The sequence below is a fragment of the Clytia hemisphaerica genome, unplaced genomic scaffold (assembly GCF_902728285.1).
Source record: "Clytia hemisphaerica strain Z4C2 unplaced genomic scaffold, Clytia hemisphaerica genome assembly, whole genome shotgun sequence".
Classification (NCBI taxonomy): domain Eukaryota; kingdom Metazoa; phylum Cnidaria; class Hydrozoa; order Leptothecata; family Clytiidae; genus Clytia; species Clytia hemisphaerica.
This window is the reverse complement of record NW_027103585.1, coordinates 503,407-523,079: the sequence shown is the minus strand read 5'-3', so window position 1 is coordinate 523,079 and position 19,673 is coordinate 503,407. Positions and strand designations below refer to the sequence as shown.

The window sequence follows — 19,673 nt, the reverse complement described above, 5'->3', positions numbered from 1 at the left end:
TTTTGATTGTTTCCAAGTATGTGACATTTTTTGCTCTTGCAGCATGCTTTTAGAAATCATAAAATGGCCTCTGTTTGGGGAATTTATTCCTATCGCCATTCTTTCAGATTATGAAATGTTTCCCAGTATGAGATTTTTTTTTTTTTTTTTTTTTTGCATTCTGTCGGAAAATATCAAATTGTTTCCCTGTTTTGAAAGATTTTTACTTTTTAGCACGTACATTATTTCAAAAAACTCCAAAAGTTACTTTAAATTTTTACATTTTTACAATATTTTATATATGAAAGTATAATGCAAAATATTTCATCTCATTGTTAAAATTTTCTTTGGTTTTCTAACTGTGGAATATTCTCCTTTTTGTTATTCTTTCATTTTAAATATTTGCCCTTTTTGGCTACATAATATTTCTGGAAATCCTGGGAAATCAGCGCTTAAAATACTGTAATAATTATATATAATCAGGTCTTTTGATGTGTTCAACAACACTCTACTTGGCGGTGCGACGCCGGGTGACCGCTAGTATAATACTAAAATCCATTTAAAGTCCACCTAACGAAAATTAAAGTTCTAGCCAATTTGATTACTGTATGTTGTTCTCAGTCGGGTTCAGCTTGGATATATTTCGTGGTCCGTAGCTTTGAACCTACAGTCATTTTATGAATAATCCTGTAAACTGGCAATAACATAAATGGAATTTTGAAATTCTTAGGGACTTGTTGCTTGATGTTATCTGAGATTTAAAGCACTTTGAAATCTTTTGAGGACATCAATTATTATTTTAACATTTGTAAAGGAAATATTTATCCGCATCTTTGCGGCTCTTGTTTTTTATCCAAAAGATGAAAAATTGGAAATAAATTTGAAATCAGCAATATTCAAAGTTTACTCAGCGCATATCTATTTTCCTGCAGCTATCAATTTAAAGATTTAACGGACAAAAGCAATCGTCTACTTTCCTTGAAAAAGAGGGCATGATAGAAAGCACGTTTTTCGATACACGGTGGTCTCGAGTGTTTCCGAGGAGTGATTAAACCATTGAGTAATTGGTTTTCGATCATTTTCTTTTTGATATTAATTATACATAAATAAAAGTACACAGCTTCTTGTCTTGTAAAAAGCTGATGTAAAAAATTGTTAAAAATATCTGAAGACTTTGTTTATATCAAAGGGGGTGTTAAAAGCTTCCAGTAGAATAGTACCCAGAATGTAATTTAGAAAATCTTTGAAAGCGATGCAAATTGGTAGGTTAAAAAAGCTCACTATGAAATCCTTGAAACGGTTTCCTACTTATCAGTCCTGGTATAAAATGTAAAATTCAAACAAGTTCTTGGCGAATATTGAACAATGATGTCTGTAAAGCAATTCGCTTCTCAAAATCAAATCATAGCATTGTAACTAATTGTTCCTTGAATTTAAAGCGTAATACATCAACGAAATTCCGAACGCTAATGCTTGTAGAAACAGACGAGCATCACCGTAAGCACCTCTGTATACTTAAACTGGTCGTGAACCAATGCTCCTTCCAATGAAATATCTGATCAAAATGATCTCTAGATAATCAGTTACTTTTTCTCTCTCCATTCTTACTATCTCATAGTTGTTGTTTTAATCCCATAACTTAATCAGTCCGTCCCAACCACAAGTGACAATCTTGGACGTTTCGTGGGGCAGCCACTCACAACCAATACAAACTTCACTGTGCGCTTTGAATTTACTACAATTGAAAAGGAAAGTTCCATTAATCTAAAAATCTATCTTGAGAGCCGTTGAAGTTTCGATGCTAGGATAAGGCACCCCCTGTATCAAGTAAATCTGAAATGAACATTGCCAAAAAGAAATTTAGCGGCATTTTCAAAGCTCCTAAAGTGGTTTGAAGTGTTACTCTCTTTTAAGGCTTGGGACACAAGAAGTTTTTTTCGCGTTGGTGCAATGCAACATGCTCCATCTCAACAATCTGAAAAGCTTTTTCGTGTCTCCAACCCATTTTTCTTTCTACCAATAAAAGTGAAATCTCACTTTTGTCCCTGGCACAATGGAGCAAAATTGATTCGAATCAATTTTGGTCCATTGTCCCTGGGACAAAATCAGCATGTCTTTTGGGTATTTCCCTTACTTTTTGTCCCATGAAACAAAAAAAGAAACGCGAAAAAAACTTATTGTGTCCCCAAACCTTTACTCTTGACCAGGAATTTCTCGATTTAAACTTACCAATACAGCTTGGTAGTTTTCCAGTCCCAAATATTCAGTTTGCCATCTGCATCTCCTGATACCAAATAACTGGAGAAGGAGGAAAATAATGAACATCAAGTTATTATCAAAGAATATTAATAAATCCTTAAAGGTTTTCTACGGGAATAAAAGGAGCTTATTTTAGGCAATGTCTTCATGCTGAGCCAGATAAATTAAAGCTACTTTTTTTACGCAACAATATCCTGCAAACAAATGAAAGATCGAAAGTTAGTTCGAGATGTAACCTCACATTTTATTGCTTTTGTAAACAAAAAAATAGCAAAGTTGATTTCGAGCAAATTTACAATCGAATGTTTGATTATAAGATAGAAAACTAAAATTATAAACATAAAAACATTCGAAAGAGTATCAGTAAAAGTCCCTTTGTTTGAGGAATGTTTTTTGTCCAATGTATTTTTATTTTTTTAAAACCTTTTTCTAATCATGTCGCACTTGTTTTTACTACATTAGCATCATCAGACCTTTCAATCAAAACAAAACCTTAAAGAACCATTCAGAAAGTATGTACGCTCAAAAATAAGGAAAATTCACTCGCGTACGCTTTTCCGATTACCCCCACCCCCCCTACTCTACGAAAAAGAATTGAAATTATAACAGAAATTGACTGGCGCAAGCTCGGTCTTGTCAAAGTTAAAGAAACTTAAAGATCATAATAGGTTGATAAATATGCATAACACAAGTAAGACAAGTAAGAAGTTATAATGTTTATAATATTTTGATTTTTCAAATAGAAAGTTAAAAAAAAGAAACTGGAAAAACAGTTTGAAAAAATTTACAAAACACACATACATCTTCTTGTTTGCCCCCATCCACCATGTACGCTTCCGTACGCTTTTCGAAGGACACGCCTTCCCCTTCAGAGCGTACGTACTTTTTGAATGGCCCCTTAGCGGATCGTTTTATCAGAAATATAAAAACTTGGCCTGAATCAATAGTCACAAAATTGGAGTACGTATGAAATATAGACGTGGCATGAAAAATCATTTCTGGCAGATTTTTGCAATTTTTTTTCATAAAACTATTCCTATGTATGTGGTTGTCATTTTTATTTACTGTACTTAATACAAAATGATTTCGCAGAATATGTGTGTGAGATACTTTACCTCATATCAGGGGAGAAGTTGACTTGACAAGCGTAACCAGCGTTCTAGAGAAAAAGAATTGCACTTAGAGTTGTGACACTGGCATATAGCAAAAGGTGCGGGGCTCAAACTTAGTATTTCACCAGATTTGTATACACATCTACATCCTCGCTTCTTATTTTCTATTTAAACCTTTAAATGGTAAGCAGATTTGTGTGGAAGCGAGTAAAGTCAGTAAAATCCAACAATTGGCACAGCATCCCACGTGGTCTAATAATTGAAAGTGTCTGATGAAAATCCAAATATTTTGAAAGTCTCTAGGATGATTATCAATCGTAAACCGATACTGTTCTTGGCCGATACGATTTTTATCTAGGCTTTGGAGATCGACAATCGAAGGAGATCAAGAGAATCGGGTGGAAGAAACCACGTGACTTACCATGTGACCTTTGAATACTTTCTTTCTATTTTGACGGAAACGACTGAGAACGTTGTATATCAATATCTGATTATCCATGGACTGACACGCAAGCCATTTACCTGAAAAAATACCACAACAAAAATATTAATGGAAAGCCTAAATATGTAAGCTAACCTGGTGTTTAAAAGGTCCATTTAAATAGCTGTAACATTTTGCGAATGTAAAAGTGAATAAAAAATCTAGAGAAGAGTAATACACCCACCATTAGGTGCGAGTGTGACTGCTGGCATGGAATGCATGGTAGGGTCTTGTATTAGTTTTGTGTCCACTGGTATATCCCTACAGACAAAAAAATATCAAAATTATAGTTAGAGTTAGCTATAAATCATGTACATGTTTTTTTTTTATAAGCATATGTTTTTTGGAAAACAAGCTCAGTTATGCTTAGAGATATTTTAGACTCAGGCTCCAAGTATGTTTATCATATGCTTATTTTTCCGAAAAATTCCAGTCTCCAATTTTTCCAAAATCTGTCGTTGCTATACATGAGGATGGGGAAATAGGTTATGACACAAAGATTGTTCAGGAAAGTTGTGAACGATTACCGCGTTTACGCTTGTATTTTTCTAAATTAAAATTTTCACTTACACACCTCAAAAGCAAGCTCAGTAATATGCTTGTAATATGCTTATTTTTTAGACAAATTCAGGTCTTGGTATGCTTATAAACGTTATGCTTATAAAAAAAAAACATGTATTGCATCAAGGAAATTCAGAGAATTGCTGTGTTCAGACTACTTTAGGCGTACAAACTTTCGCGAGCAGAAACTTTCGCGAGGACGAAAAATCGCGAAATGCACGACATTTACTTTCGCGAATTTGATGAAAAAATGTTTTTCGCGAGCATAAACTTTCGCGAATCGTTGGATAAAAATGAGAATTTTCGAATGAAAATTGCCTTAAAAGTGAAAAATATTCCTTAAATCTGATAAAGGCGGTTGCTCTTCGACTTTAAAAAGGCATAAAGGATAAAAATATGCCGAAAATTCGATATTTATTACGATTTCGAGGTTTTATAGATTTCCACTTTTTTTTGAGAATTTTTCGCGAGCATAAACTTTCGCGAATTGCCCTATTAAGAATTTTCAAATACATTTACTTTCGCGAAAAGGGCCAAAATTCGCGAAAATCGCGAAAGTTTCTGCTCGCGAAAGTTTGTACGCCTAAAGTAGATCAAATTGTGTTAAATGCGAAAATTTGCCCAAGATTTAATCGGCTGCCGAGATCAAGTCATGGTCATTTTGCACCTTGGGATATTTGGGGCATTATAGATAAGGAAACTTCCAAAGCACTTGCCATCCTCTCCTAGAAAGAATACGGAGAAAGGACTGGTATCTTTATCAACAACCTTATATCCGAGTCATTCTGAAAAGTAAAAACAATAACATACCACTCCCATATACGGATACTCTTATCATCAGATGTGGTGGCGATACGTTGATTTCGATCGAAAAATGTGATGGTATTTACTGCACCTAAATGCCTGTTGAAAAGAAAACAAAAAGATTTAAATGTTGACAGTCGCGAACCTATACAGGAAATACCAATCGAATACATTTGTACAAGTAATCTCATGGTTATGAGGGAATTTGGGATAAATTTCCCGAGGTCAATTTTGAAATTTTTTGAAATTTCTCAAGTGCAACGAGGGAAATTTAAAACATTTCAAAATTTGACCGAGGGTAATTTATCCAGAATATCTAGTACTAATCTCATGGTTGATTGAAATTCGATTGACGTTTTTGCTTACGTTAATTTGTAATTTCCCGCGAACCTGTAATTTCCCTCCTAGTTTTTGTAATTTCCCGCAAAAGTGAAATTTTCATCGTTTGGAAATTCATCACCGACTTTCTTACTAACTTCAAAGGCTTAAGTAAATGGAATACTATCCAATTAAAACTCGATTCGCGTTTCTATGACGTTTTTGAGACCTCTTTTTAAATTTTCAGATTGATTTCCAGTGTTAAATTGACGTCTTTCAGAATTGTTAGAATTTCGATCTAAACCATGAGATTAACCAGGAATCCCATGCTTGTTTTCGTGAAATTCTGGATAAATTACCCTCGGTCAAATTTCGAAATGAGATTAAAAAATAAATCTTTAGCCTCGGGACCAAATCTAAAACATGTTAGACTAGTTTGAGAAAACAAAATCGAACAGTGAGTAAATTCAAGCAACGAAACTATCCAAGTTATCTACAACACAGGAAATGACAAACCTGTCGTATTCTTGCACAATTTCGTTTTCCCTTGTGTCCCACTAAAAATAAAAAGAGTAAAGACTTGTAACAATAAAGCATGTAGTTCAAATTTCATACAAGTCAGGTCCATTACTTTTAAAAGAACAAGAAGGCTTGCTTTGGTCAATTTTTATATATCATTAAAATATACCGTTATCATTTTCTTGTCGGACATTCCAGCGATAAATAGATGTTGTTTATCCTATAAAAAAAATAACAAAAAGAAAGTAAATAACCCGAAACTAAATCCCAAACATAGTAATGCTACCAAACGTTTGGAAGAATGATAATATTGAATAATTCAGACATAGAAAATATGGATAATAAACGACTCCATTCTAGAGGGATGAAAGACTGTTAGGTGTCAAATATGATGGCAAAGTAAACGGCAAAAATCCCCAAAAAGGGACAGAACAACAAACCAGATAATAAGAAAACACGCCTATCATAGAAAATAATCAAAAGAACAACGAAAACAGCAAAACTTACCTCGTCAGGGTTGAACTTTACACAATAAGGGATTTTCTTATTGGAATATCGTCCAAGACATTCACCTATAGAATCAAACCATTTCAAAAAGGTTTTACTTTGAAATAAAAGTATTCAGATAACAGGATAAATTGATTCAAAAAAAGACAGTCAGTCAGTGCAATATTGCTTTAAAATTTACGTCATTGTGTCAAAGATACCCTTGAAGAAAACTAATCAGAAAATATGTTCTAGATATAAGGACTAGGAGGTGATAAATAATATCTTAATTCAAAAATTAGTAAAACTTGTTTATGAGCTCAAAATGTAATTCGATTTTCAGAGAGTTAGATATACCAGCCAAGAAATTAAGAATATCTCCTTCATCGTACCAGTTTCAGTATCCCAGAGTTTGATCCATCTGTCGTATCCACAACTCAAAAACTTGGTGCCGTCATTACTGAAACAAATGTCGCGCACTGCCTTATTGTGTCCTGAATGTAAGAAAAAAATTAAGTTGTGCGCACCTCAATAAGTCTAGATTGTTACAATTTTTTTATAAACAATTTCAGATTTCGGGTCAGGCCGAGGTTGCTTAGTATTCTTGTTCATTTTTTGAAAAATTTGCTTTGACCACCCCTGATATTATACCATATTATGGTCAAGGGCTATCGTTTGCCATGCTTAGATTAACAATAAAGCTTTTACTTTACGAGATAGTGAAAAAAATGACTAATTTCAGGGCTCGAGCCTTAGCAACTTGTTGCTTATAAAAGAATGTGTAATTTTTCAGCCCCAGTTTGTTCGTGGCTTTCGGGTCTAATATTATAGATAAAGAAAAATTCAAAAGATATGTTCGTATAACGACAGCAATTATTAGCGTGACATATGATTTTATCATTATAACAGAAGAAGTGTATGACCATACCAAGATAGGTTCGAATGTTTCTGCGTTTGCCGTAAACCTCCCAGATCTAAAAAAAAAATTGGAAACGAACTTAAAGTAACGAAAGGCAAGAGGAAAGAATTGCATAAGTAAAGATCTTGGAAATACTAATTAGTAATTCAAGTCAAGACCCCGGGGGGGGGGGTACTAGGGTTGCGAGCTGACGGGGGGTGCCGCCCGACTTTCGAACTTTGGACCCTTACCGGGACTAAAAAGGAGAAAACAAAGGAAAATTTTGGGAATTTTACGACCCTTAGCAGGACTAATTTGACCAATTTTGACCAAATTTTGATCTTTCAGGGGGTAAAAAGTTGAAATTTTCCTATTTTTCCGACCCTTACTGGGACTGAAATTTGATTTTCTGATTTTTCCGACCCTTAGCGGGACTTTGGAAGCGGTTTGGAAGTCCAAAAAAGGTACCCTTAAGGGTGGCACATACCGTACCCTCCATTTGCCTAAGTACCCCCCCCCCGGGTCAAGACTAGGATTAAAAGCTTTACAGCAGAAAATATTTGTGAATAGCAAACCTTAATTTTACAATCCATGCTGGCTGATAACAACAAATGACCAGATTTTGGGAATAAGCGAATCGCTGCAACTCCTTTTGAATGTCCAGACCTGAGAACAAAGAAATTATGAAAATTTAGGGAGCAATTTTCCACCAACAATATACAAAAATAAAAGGATAGCTATCAGAACGACATGATGAATAAGGAAAAACTAGTGTCTAGGGAAAACGAAACATAACTTATTAGCCAGAAATCTCTTACAAAGCATCTTCATCCTTCATGTAAGAGACATGATTATGAAGCGAAAGTAGTTTACCATGTGTGTATGAGACGTTTGGGGAGGAAACATTTATCTGGTGGATCGTCCGATTTGAGGTCAGATTCTGTATCGTTTGGTATATGTAAGAATGAACGGCCTTGGTAATCAAACAAGTCGTCGACTGTAAAAAGAAAATTTTGAATTTGATTTTTGTTCTTCGTCCAGTCATCTAGATAACATGAGGGTGTATGTACCTAAGGTACCACATTATAAACCAGGTATGACAATTGAAACCAGCAACCGTTTTTAAAGCGTTTAATAAAAGCGTTGAACTCTTGTATCCTGTTTTGTTTTTGAAAAGAATACACAGAGGCTAGCAAGCTCTATCTTTGCTAGAAACAATACAATATTTTACAAACACTGGGTACATTATTTTCATTTCTTTTTGCCATCAGATGATTGGCCCGAGAAAATACTACTTTTTTTATTGGCACTTACGAAGACATTTTGAATAAGAAAAGTTGGGATGAGTTTTAATTGCTTACTATGAGCGCGTGACTTTTCTTCGATTTTTTCTTCTTCTTTTTTGGAACTTTTATCTTTCTTTTCTTCGTATTCATCAAGGATCTTTTGTTGTTCCTGTGAAAAGAAAAGAAATCAAAGAACTTGAAAATTTCTTGTACAAATCTAATTTTTTTATCTTCCTTTCCTCGAACCTTTTGGTTGGTTTACATAATGTGACCACTCTGCTTGTAATAGATAGGTAGAGAACTTTACACACATTTTAAAAATTGGCCTAAAAAGTATTTAGGTACCTTATAAAATCTAGGAGAACACGACAGTTAGACGAGGGTGTAGTATTTTTAAGCAATCTCGCACCAAATTCACACCATACTATTTCCCTACAACCAGAGGAGCTGTAAAGAGATGGAAAAACAGCTTTTCTGATTACTCAAAGTTTAACGATCACTTCTTTTGAAAATTCTATTGTAAAAACGTTGATTAGGTCATTAAATGAAAGTCCAGAATGGCTCGCTATACAAATCGGACGGTTTCTACATTTTGATTGACGATAAAAATAAAAATTTGTTTTTCCTTTTTTGCCGATTACTAGTTCAATTTCTAAGAATAAGGAGCAATATTTTTACCAATGTATAGCAAAAGAAATTCTTAACGCAATGATACTAAATTGGTTCTTGTAAAACTGTCAGAAAAATCAAGATGAAGTTATAATTTTCTCGAGCTCTAGCTTTCCATATTATGGTGCGGTCATGATGCGGTTATATCGCTAGGAAATTCTGAGCAAGAAGATATAGGTACCTTTTCGTATAGGAGAGGTGTACCCAAAATATAAGCCCTAAAAGTTTGCGCATAATCAGGCTTGAAACAAAAGAATCTTGTCACAACACGCTAATTATGCAGATTTTTTATAGCGACAACAAAAGAAACCTATTTACTCGACACAAACTCCCTTAAGGGCAAGAGACCTGGTATATGACGAGCCATTTTTCTATTGTTTTCAAGAAGCTGTTTTTCCATCTCTTTACATTCCTCTGCTACAACTACCTTAATGTCAACGTACCTCTGTTGGTTTGGCTATTTGCTTTTCATCTTTAAATTTTGCCCACGGTCCTAGAATCATAGAAAATTGTCAGTTGAATAGTAGGATGCAAGTCATGCTTGATAGAGTCGATGTTTTGTAAGGGAAAATGAAATGTGCTTTCCACTTTTCATCACAACTTTTCATCAAGAAGGTACATTTTAATGATAGATATATCTATTGAAAACGGAAGCCTGAATATTGATTTTAGAATTATACGTTCCAACGTGGATGATAAAACAAGATGATTGTCACAAACCTAGATATCCTTCAATTTCAGCTGGATCTCCTCTTTCTTCACGTTTTCTTTTATCACCTGTTCGTTTTTCAATATTTTCGAACACACTCATCCCTAGAAGATCGAAATGGTACTTTTTTCACTATAGAATGAACATTAAGTTTTTCATTATCAAAAACACCACGACCACACAATTCATGTTCTCTGATACCCCTAGATTTTGTAGATAGGTATTAGAAGTAATCTGGGGAAAAACTATAAAATATACAAAATATCAGTTTCACCAATTAAGATTCCAACCATAACAAAAACTTGCTATCCCTTTCGTACCTTTAGTATCAGGAACTTTTTCAAGGTCTCCAACAAATCTAGAAAACGAAAATGAATTGAATTTTTTAGAGGATAGTAACGGTAAATATTTTTTGTGTTTCATTCTCGGAGTAGATTTCAGAAATATCATGAACTTTTAAAAAAGATTATCAAAATATATTTCGTATTTTCCAAGGAAAAGTTTAAATTATTTTGCATCTGTAGAATTTATAAATTAAAATTCCTTTGAATCTATGAAATTTCCATGAATTGGTTTTTTGTTTTTCAATTTTAATCAAACGAGGTGAAATCATAATCAAAGGGCGCTCGATAAACCAACCAGGAGTAGAACATCTTCAATCAAAACAAAAGAACCGAACTAATCTCCAGGTGCCGTCATTATGAGCAAATTCTTTTTTAAAAACTTTAAAGAAGTACCTCCAGACATATCAGATGTCCCTCGTGACTATTCATAGTTTTACGATTTTATCACTTTTTAATCAGCATTTTACCAATTTTGTAACATATGTTTTCACACAGCTTTTTTAATTTTTTTAGTTACATCTGATGATTGCTTAGAGCATGAAACTCGTTTCAAACTGGTTTCGAAATATATTTTGATATTTTCAAATTTTAGAAAATTATATATGAATTATAAATAGAAAAGTTTATGATGAAACAATTAATTATTAAATCACTTACTTCCCTCCTTCAGCACTCGGGTCTACTGCATAACCTAAGGATGGTATATAAGATAAATATGTAAAGGGCCATTACATTAAAAGTCAAACAGTTTAAAAGAAATATAACAAGTTGCATGCATCGTTGTGTAAACTGCCAGAAAAAAATGTTACAAATCGCTTTTGAAAAAAAATCTTGAATGCATTTCTAATTTGACTGCTTCAGGTTTTATAAATTTAGGTTGGAAATAAACTTTACCATAACTTGCAAATGTTTTTTGCTGGTTATCAAAATGGAATGCACTGAAGTTTGCCTCTTCAACAAAACCTAAAAACATAAACAAAATGTTTTTGTGATCCAATATTACTGATAAGATTCATATCGATTTAAAATAACTATGCAAGTAATAAAACAGATAAATTCAGCAAAACGAACCTGATAAAGTATTTTTCTTTGCTAGTTGCTGGCGTGTTTTGAATGGGTTTTCAGGGCCAATCTAAAGAGCAACAAAATACTGTAATGTATTTCCTTTATGAGTGCTAACCCTAAAGAGGGCCACACCTAAATTAGAAAGTTGAAAAGACTGTCACCCTCAAAATGTTGTCACCTTCTAAAGAGCAGTTTTTAGAATTTAATCCTACTAGCTATAATTTGATGTTTCAATAGATAGAATCTTTACCTTCATAGTTCGGCCCCCCCCCCTTTCTTAAGGGGGGGGGGATGACACCTTCCAAAAAAGTGAAGAAGGGGGGATCAGAAATTTTCATTAAAAGGGGGGGGGATAGCAAGGAGGGGGGGTCGTTTAAGAAGGGGGGCTTACAAATGTTGTAGATTTCCACACTATGACCCTTTTGAACAAAAAAACTGCCTACCAAGGTTTAAGTAAAAATGCTGCAAAAAAACTGAAAAAGAACAAAAGAACTGAAATATTGTAGATGTTTTATTTATTACTAATCAACTACAGACTATATTCTAGCAATTTTAATCCTAAAAATAAAGATTTATTTGGTTTGAACATAAAAAGTAAAAATTCCAAGCCTTACCTCAGGAGCAAACATATCATCGTATTTAACATTGAGTTTTGTTTCCTTTTCATTGAAAGCCATTAAATGTCTTGAGCTATCATTTTCATACTAAAAATTTGAAAAGAAAAACTATATTATATGTCTTCATCAAAATTTTCCATTGCAAATTTAGTGGATTGAAAATAAAGCCATGCCCAAAAAGCCAGAGTATATGGGTTATTGAAATATTTTTGTAGAATCGTTATCAATCTACTATTAAAAATGAATTAAGAAGAATATCAATTACCCATATCAAAGAGAGCAACCTTAAATCCCCTTTTATATAAATATCATTGCATTGATCATTGGTTGGATTTTTCCGACTCAAATTAAAACATTTTTTCTGAAATATTTAGAAGAACTATCGGTTAGAGGACACAAACCAAATGATCAATTGGATCTGGCCTATTTCTACAGATTGAGCTGCTTTCGGCGTTTGATTGACACCGCCTAGTCCTATCCATCAATGGATTGGTTATTGATTGGGTCATTGTCGTCAATTGAATTATTCCAAAAAAAATTGTACAGGGGTATATTGACAACTAATCCCCCTGGAAATTTTGGATAACAAACTATCCCCTGGAAATTAGAAGTTGATACCCCCGGAAATAGGCCGTGGCCAGTGGCTGATTCAAAAATTCAAAATGTCTGTGCTTTGGCAATTGATTTTGGTCAATTTGAGGGTGCTGAATCCGAAATTGAATGTTACCAAGCGTTAAAACCCCCAGTTTTTGCATAATGTTTTGCGTTTCCAGGCAAAATTGCAAGAGGGTAGATCGTCAACTACCATTTTTAGCATGATGTCAAAAAAAACAAAGTGTAGTATTTTTTTGTGGAAATTTTATCTATTGTAAGACATTTTGCACAATTTTTAACCTCCTAGGTCAAGAATCCAGCATTCCCCAGGGGGGTCTTTGATTCGCACTAAAGCGAAAAATGAGTACTAATGGCATTTTTTGCCCATTTTAAGACTACAAAAGGCCAGGAAAGGGTCAAAATGGATTCTAACAAATGGTGTCTTGTACTAATATTCAACACAAAAAGACAAAATAATCCAAGCGAGATTGCACAATGTTTCAATTTCAGGCTAAAAAGGCTGATTTTCTCCGATTCTGGGTAGCAAAATGCATGAAAGCAGCATTTTTGAGGACCCACAACTTTTAAACTTTTTAAGGTACACACTTGAAATTTTCAGCAATGAAACACTTCAGACAAAGCTCCAGGAAAAATCAATTATGAGTTTTCAAAATTTCCTATAAATCCATAATGGCGCCCTAGAAATTGAGTTTTCATCCTAAATGCCAATATTTCAAGCTAAAACTTGGTTTTCTGGGCTAAAATCTCAAAAATGGTTTCAAATGGTGTCCTGAAATTTTTTGCTATTGAAAGTATTTTGAAAATACTCTGGGAGAATCTAAATGGTTTGGGTCAGAAATTTGCACTAGTCTGCCATTATGGCATTGCATTTCCAACTAAAACGCGGTATTTAGAGTTAAAGTCTAATTTTCTCAAGCTAAAATCTCAAAAATGGTTTCAAATGGTGTCCTCAAATCTTTTGGTGTTGAAAGTATTCTGGATATACTCTGGGAGAACCAAAATGGTTTGGGTTAGAAATTTTCCAAAGTCCGACATTATGGAATAGCATTTCCCACTAAAACATTTTTACTCAAGACCCCCCCTGGGGAATGCCGGATTTTTGACCTAAGAGGTTAAAAATTGGGCAAAATGTTACAATAGATTAAATTTTCACAAAAAAACACAAAAAAATACTACACTTTGAATTTTTTGACTTTGCCATTTGACGACCTACCCTAGAAGGCTTGAAATATCATGATTTTTGGGGGTCTTCAAATTAACACCATGTGATAGAGCTCTTCAAACTGAGCAAAAAATGTACTACATCAAAGTCTCAACTTCTCTAGATAAAAAGATATGGGCCTATTTGTGGTCAAAAAGTGATGGAAAACAGGGAATTTTCCCACAGGGTGGCCACTCAAAAAAACAAGTCAAATCCCAGGACTTTTCAAGGACTTTTCCAGGATGTTTTTAAACTTTTCCAGGACTTTTTATCCTAAAAGAAAAGCATTTTCTTCCGGAACTGAGCTATGTATGTGAAAAATATTAACGAAAAAATGAGGTGCAAAGCTTTTTCTAACTTGCTCCAAAGCAACGAAATAGAGAATGGGCCAATTTGATTTTAACCAAGAAGACAAGAAGCCCAGAGGGCACGAAGGCCCAGCGAATAAAAATATGAACTGAACAAGACTTAAGTAACAGAGAGGATTTGAATCTAAAACCAATAAAGACAATTGAAATTGTTTTTATTCTGCCAATCATGTTCTAAAAGAGCCAATCAAATTTTTCACAATATGAAATAAAACGCGTATCGCCTAGTAAATTGTTACACACTGACACCGGGCAGAATGCTAATGGAAGGCCCACTACGCTAAAGCTAGCTGGGCCAATAAAGCTAAGATTTGCATAGACAATCACATAGCTTTAAAAAGAATCTTACAAATTGCTATACTTGTTTAGGATATTTTTAGGTGACAAAGATTTTGTAAAGTGAGAGTTAACCGTTGTACATTACTCTTGTATTTTTGTTTTTAAAGTAACCAATACGGATTTCGAATTACTTTTCGAGCGAAAAAAATTGGGTTATATGTTTTAAATTGCATTCAGCTAATACACTCTTCTCGAGATGCATAAATTTATTGTTGTCCTCGTTTTCAAACAGATCTCATTGCTATAAAATTACATATTCACAATGATAATTGTGTTGTTTACACCTCATAAAACATTTTGAATTTCAAGTACTTTTGTTTTAGAGTTCATGTTTGCCTTTTGGGAATTTAAATTGGTCTAAATGTATAATTTCATAGCAATGAAATCTGTTTGAAAACGAGGACAACAATAAATTTATGCATCTCGAGAAGAGTGTATTGGTCATGAGGCGCACAGTTAGATTACCATTCGAAACTGCTAGATTGTCAAACCCCCCCAAAAAGCCAATTTCAACAATTTTAGTGGTGCATCATCGTTTTCATCAACAATTGGAAAATATCACTTTTTTAGAAACAGAAACATAGGATTATCTCTTTGAAACGCAACAAGATAATATTTTCGAAGATAGGACGTGATATTCTGAAAAACTTCAATGGGTGTATTCATAAAGCTGGTGTTTTATAAGTGTCTCATAGGAACCAGTTTTTAGACGATAATGCTTTTGGCTTTTAGCCAAACTACTCTTGGTACCTAATAAGTGTACCCCTCGCTAATTAATTTTTTGAAAAATTTTCCACCCATGACATTCTTATTCCACCCATGACATTCTTATTCCACCCCACCTCCCGCTAATTAAGTTTTGGGAAAATGTTTTTGATAGTTCCCTCTTTTGCCCTAATTCTTCTGTGTTAGCCTGCTTTTTTTCAAAAGTTTTCCACCCAGGGCATTTTAATTCCAACCTCCCTGATTAGATTTTGAGATTTTTTCAAACCGCTTAATTCCAAACCCCGTCCATTGGTACCCGAGAGTATGCCTTCATGTTTGACGATTTTGACAGTATTTATGACTTCTGCAAACACAGATATTAGAATACAGAAAATAAAAGCAATAAATATCTGATCAGAATACAAATTCCCTCACGCTTGATTGCTTATAGAGAAAGGTTAAATTCCGGGACTAACAAGAAAAAATATTCCAGGACTTTTCCAGGACTTTAATCAATTTTCTGAATTTCCAGGACGCTTTTCCAGGACTAAAACAAAATCCAGGACTTTCAAGGACTTTCCAGGACTTTCCAGGACTAGTGGCCACCCTGTCCCACAATCTGCATAATTTATGCAAAATTATACATATTTTTTGACCACAAATATACCTATATATAATTTCTGGACCAGTATGCTGAAGCTCTAAAGATGTGGGCAAAAATACACAATCTGAAGAAGAATATGGTCGCGCATATTTTCATTCCTAGAACTTTTGCAAAAAACAGGAATCACATACTGAATTTGAAAGATCTTCTATGTGGTATTTTTTTGCAAACTGCAAATAACTGATTTTTGACCTGCTTTGGCTTGGGGCTAGAAATGACACGAACGTGTATGAAGAGTTAAGGGTCTATTTATTTATTTATTTATTTATTAAAGAATTACAGTCCAGGCACACGAGGGCCTCTAAACCGATCTTGTACAAAAAATCTTTTTTAGGTACAGTTTGTCACGAGGACTTCCCCGCACCCTCCAATTAAAATCTTCATTTGACTTGGATTTATTCATCTCGTCTGCTCTTCTTTTCCATTCTTTGATTTGCTCTCTCTCCATTTTCGTTAAATCGTCGGTGATGCTCAATTTTACGTACTTCTCGTGCTGTCTTAGTTCAGTCAACTTCTTCATGAAGCGGTACTTTATATGGCTGTCTTTGAAGGCGACTTTGATTGGACGCACACCATTTGATTGTTTTCCAACTCGAGAGACGAAGGTTGGTTGAGTTTTTACGTTGACGTCGTTCAAAAGTTCGTTTACGAAATCGATATCTTCTTCATTTTCTTTTTCACGCACCCCGTGGATGATGATGTTTGCGTCTATTGACAGCTTTCTTTGGTCTTCGATTTGTTCTTCGACTTTCTCCCTTCTGAGTAACTGCTTCATGTTGTTTAGGTTCAACGAACTATTTACTTTCGCAGCGTCGGCAAAACTTTTTGGTTCTTTAGCCACTTGAACTTTCGAAATCTTAGCATTCACTGTCTCTTCAATTTTGGTGGATAGCTTCTTTTCCAGGACGGAAAATTGGCTCTGGATTAGATCAGCTACTTGATTTTTGTCTTTTAGGTATTCCTGACATTTTGCCTGTAAGTCTTTGACCACGGTGTTAAGTCTCTTTTCATTCTCACTTTTATGGTGTATTATGGTTTCACATGCGTCAATTTTTTTATAGCTGTGTGTACAGCATTCTATTCTTTCTGCTTGATGATGGATTTTTATGCTGAGGTCTTTTGCCGGAGAACAACAAGTTATGCATTGGTATTTTCTGTAACCTTTATTCAAAAACATATTCAGCTGGTATGATGGTAGTCCAGTGCAGGCATAATGTAGCATTCTTTGACATTTATGGCATTGAATCTTCATTTTTTCATTATCTTTAATGCAATTATGCTCCGTACAACGGTTGTTGTCAATCTCATCTTCATCAAGGGTCAGGTTCTTGTCAGGTGATGCCAGTTTTTGTCGAAATTTGGTTGTTTTTTCCATTTTTTGTAATTTTATTAAAAATTCTCCATTTTTTTGAAAAAACGAAGAGCACAACCTTTCTGATTGACGTCAAATTTAATTGGTCTATACTGTACTGATTCAGTGCTGCAAATAACGGCCGGTGACTGTTAATTACCGGTCATTTCGTAGTTTCTACCGGCCATTCTGAAGCTCAGTTTTTCATTTTGTTCGGTTAAAATTTGAAGATTAGAGGTTTAGATAAATACTTAAGAGCCAGTTTTTTTAAGAATGGGGCAGTTTGGGGTAGTTCCAATAGTTTGAAACTTAGATTTTTTTCACTTTTGGATTGTTAAGTACAATGAACTGAGTAAAATCCCAAAATATTTTGGGCTGAAAGTCCATAACGGCGGATTTATGCCAATTTGAAGTTTTTACATTTTTGGGCATTGCACTTAACCTTTAGAAGCCGAGAGACGTACCACGTACACGTCATAATATACAGGCCGAGAGACGTACCACGTACATTTTGATACTGGGGTCCTTTCAAAGTTAAATAAAATAAAGACCAGTTTGAATTTTTCTATTCTGTAAAATTTAGCAGACAGGATAGGGGTGAAGGCTCATTCATTCAAAATTTTACGGGTCCTGCTTTTATACATCTCGAGATATCGGAACTCAATGTCGGTGTATTTTTCAAATGTCAACAAAACATTGTTTTAGTGGTGGACAGAGGGTGTTTGATGGATTTTTGGACTGAAAAGTCATGTTTATGTCTGGTTTTTTCTTGGTTTCAGCGTATAAATATCATTATATGAGATAGAGAACCTTTATTGGCAGTTTCTATGTGGTTTGAAGGTTGTTGTTGTTAATTTTACAGGCTTAGGGTAAGTGCAGGGCCAATTTTAGAGCAACGGGACCACTTAATTTACCTGTTGTGGCCAGAGTGTCAATTTTGGTGGAAAAGTGTGCTTCACCGAAACTTAGATTCTGAGATGAAATGAGCTTCTTTAGCCCTGAAATTTCACACAATGGTGGCTTATAACATAAACTAAAACAAAATAATTTTTCTGGGACCAATCTTTACCTTGTACCCACTTTTTTCATTCAATTTGTCAAAAAAAAAGAAAAAAAGTGAAAAAATCATAAACATGGAATTTTTACTGTTTTGATTTGAGGCTGTGTAGTCAGGTTTAAAAGGGTTTCCTTTTTTTTAACGGCCTGAGGCCGTTAAGGTTCAGACCCCCTCCCCCTACGTCTTAGCGGCCAAAAAAAATCTTCAAAAGTAAATACTTTCACTGGTCCATGGCGGCCATGTTCTTTCCTCAAAAGTTCTTCTTTTCGCACGGAATAAACATGTGGTTTTAAGCCGTGACCTTTCAATTTTGAAACTGCAAGCCCTGCAGCAAGTCAGGGTGGGATGGGTGGAGCAAGGAGTTAACTGAGGCGGAGGTAAAAAAATTGCAGACTTTCGTCATGTGACCAGTCATTTTTCTCGTCGAAGCATTAATTGGTGCTCGGGATGGAATAAGGTGAACGTCGTGTGGTTGCTTTGGTCTTAGCCTTTCTTCACATGTTTCTACTTTTTGGACTGATGAAATTTGTAAGTGAGACTTTCCCTTTTATTTTTAACTTTTTTTAACGGCATTTGTAGTGACCCCCTCCCACCCCTTCTTACAACCCAGAAGCCGTTAAAAAAAAGGAAAATCGTTTGTCGACGGCCCCTAACGTGTTTAGCCAATCTAATAATCAGATAAGTCAATCTGTAATAACAGACTACAAAGATGGTTCCGCCAGACCCCCTGCTTGTTACACTCAAAAATTTACCGGCCAACTGAAGTTTCCCTATTTGCAGCACTGTGATTATTGATGTGAGTTTATAAGGAAGAGCCCCTGGAAACCTTTAATAACCCCTTTAGAAAATCTGAAAAATGAACCAAAACCCCTTGGAAAATCAAAGACTCAGATCCCCTGGAAAAATTCGTCAATACCCCTGTACTTTATGGTTAATAAACAGAATAGCCCATTCCATTGCATTGCCATTGACATTGTGAGCGGGAAAAAGTTTTTTGTGATATTGTGACTTACCTTTTTGGTTTCCACAAAAGGTGCAATTTGAAGTTGGTGTTTTGATTTAAGATCTTTCATTGAAACCTCACTGGAAAGATGAGCATGATCTTCTTCGTTCTTGCTTGGTTCTGTTGCATTTTGTTGCTCATCGCCTGAGTCAGATTCAGAGCCATACGCTGCTAAAACGTCCATTTTTTTTTTTCCAAGTGACTTTCGATATCTCACATTCGTAGATATATTTTTTAATATACTAGGGAGGTAAAAACCGAAA

General features: G+C 34.7%; 1 protein-coding gene across 1 annotated transcript; it reads right to left on the bottom strand.

The window, feature by feature from the left end:
* Positions 1 to 1,043: 1,043 nt before the first annotated feature.
* Positions 1,044 to 19,649, bottom strand: LOC136801352 (pre-mRNA-processing factor 17-like). The gene is made up of 22 exons (XM_067057990.1): positions 19,421 to 19,649; positions 12,105 to 12,194; positions 11,497 to 11,557; positions 11,320 to 11,388; positions 11,083 to 11,116; positions 10,402 to 10,439; positions 10,093 to 10,185; positions 9,816 to 9,865; positions 8,779 to 8,872; positions 8,291 to 8,414; positions 7,993 to 8,083; positions 7,448 to 7,493; positions 6,912 to 7,013; positions 6,541 to 6,605; positions 6,203 to 6,253; positions 6,031 to 6,071; positions 5,203 to 5,295; positions 4,016 to 4,092; positions 3,772 to 3,872; positions 3,354 to 3,397; positions 2,209 to 2,277; positions 1,044 to 1,714 (listed from the first exon to the last, which is right to left on the bottom strand). Exons 1-22 carry the CDS (start codon positions 19,592 to 19,594, stop codon positions 1,606 to 1,608), a joined length of 1,716 nt encoding a protein of 571 aa, XP_066914091.1. The 5' UTR covers positions 19,595 to 19,649; the 3' UTR covers positions 1,044 to 1,605.
* Between the last annotated feature and the right edge of the window lie 24 nt (positions 19,650 to 19,673).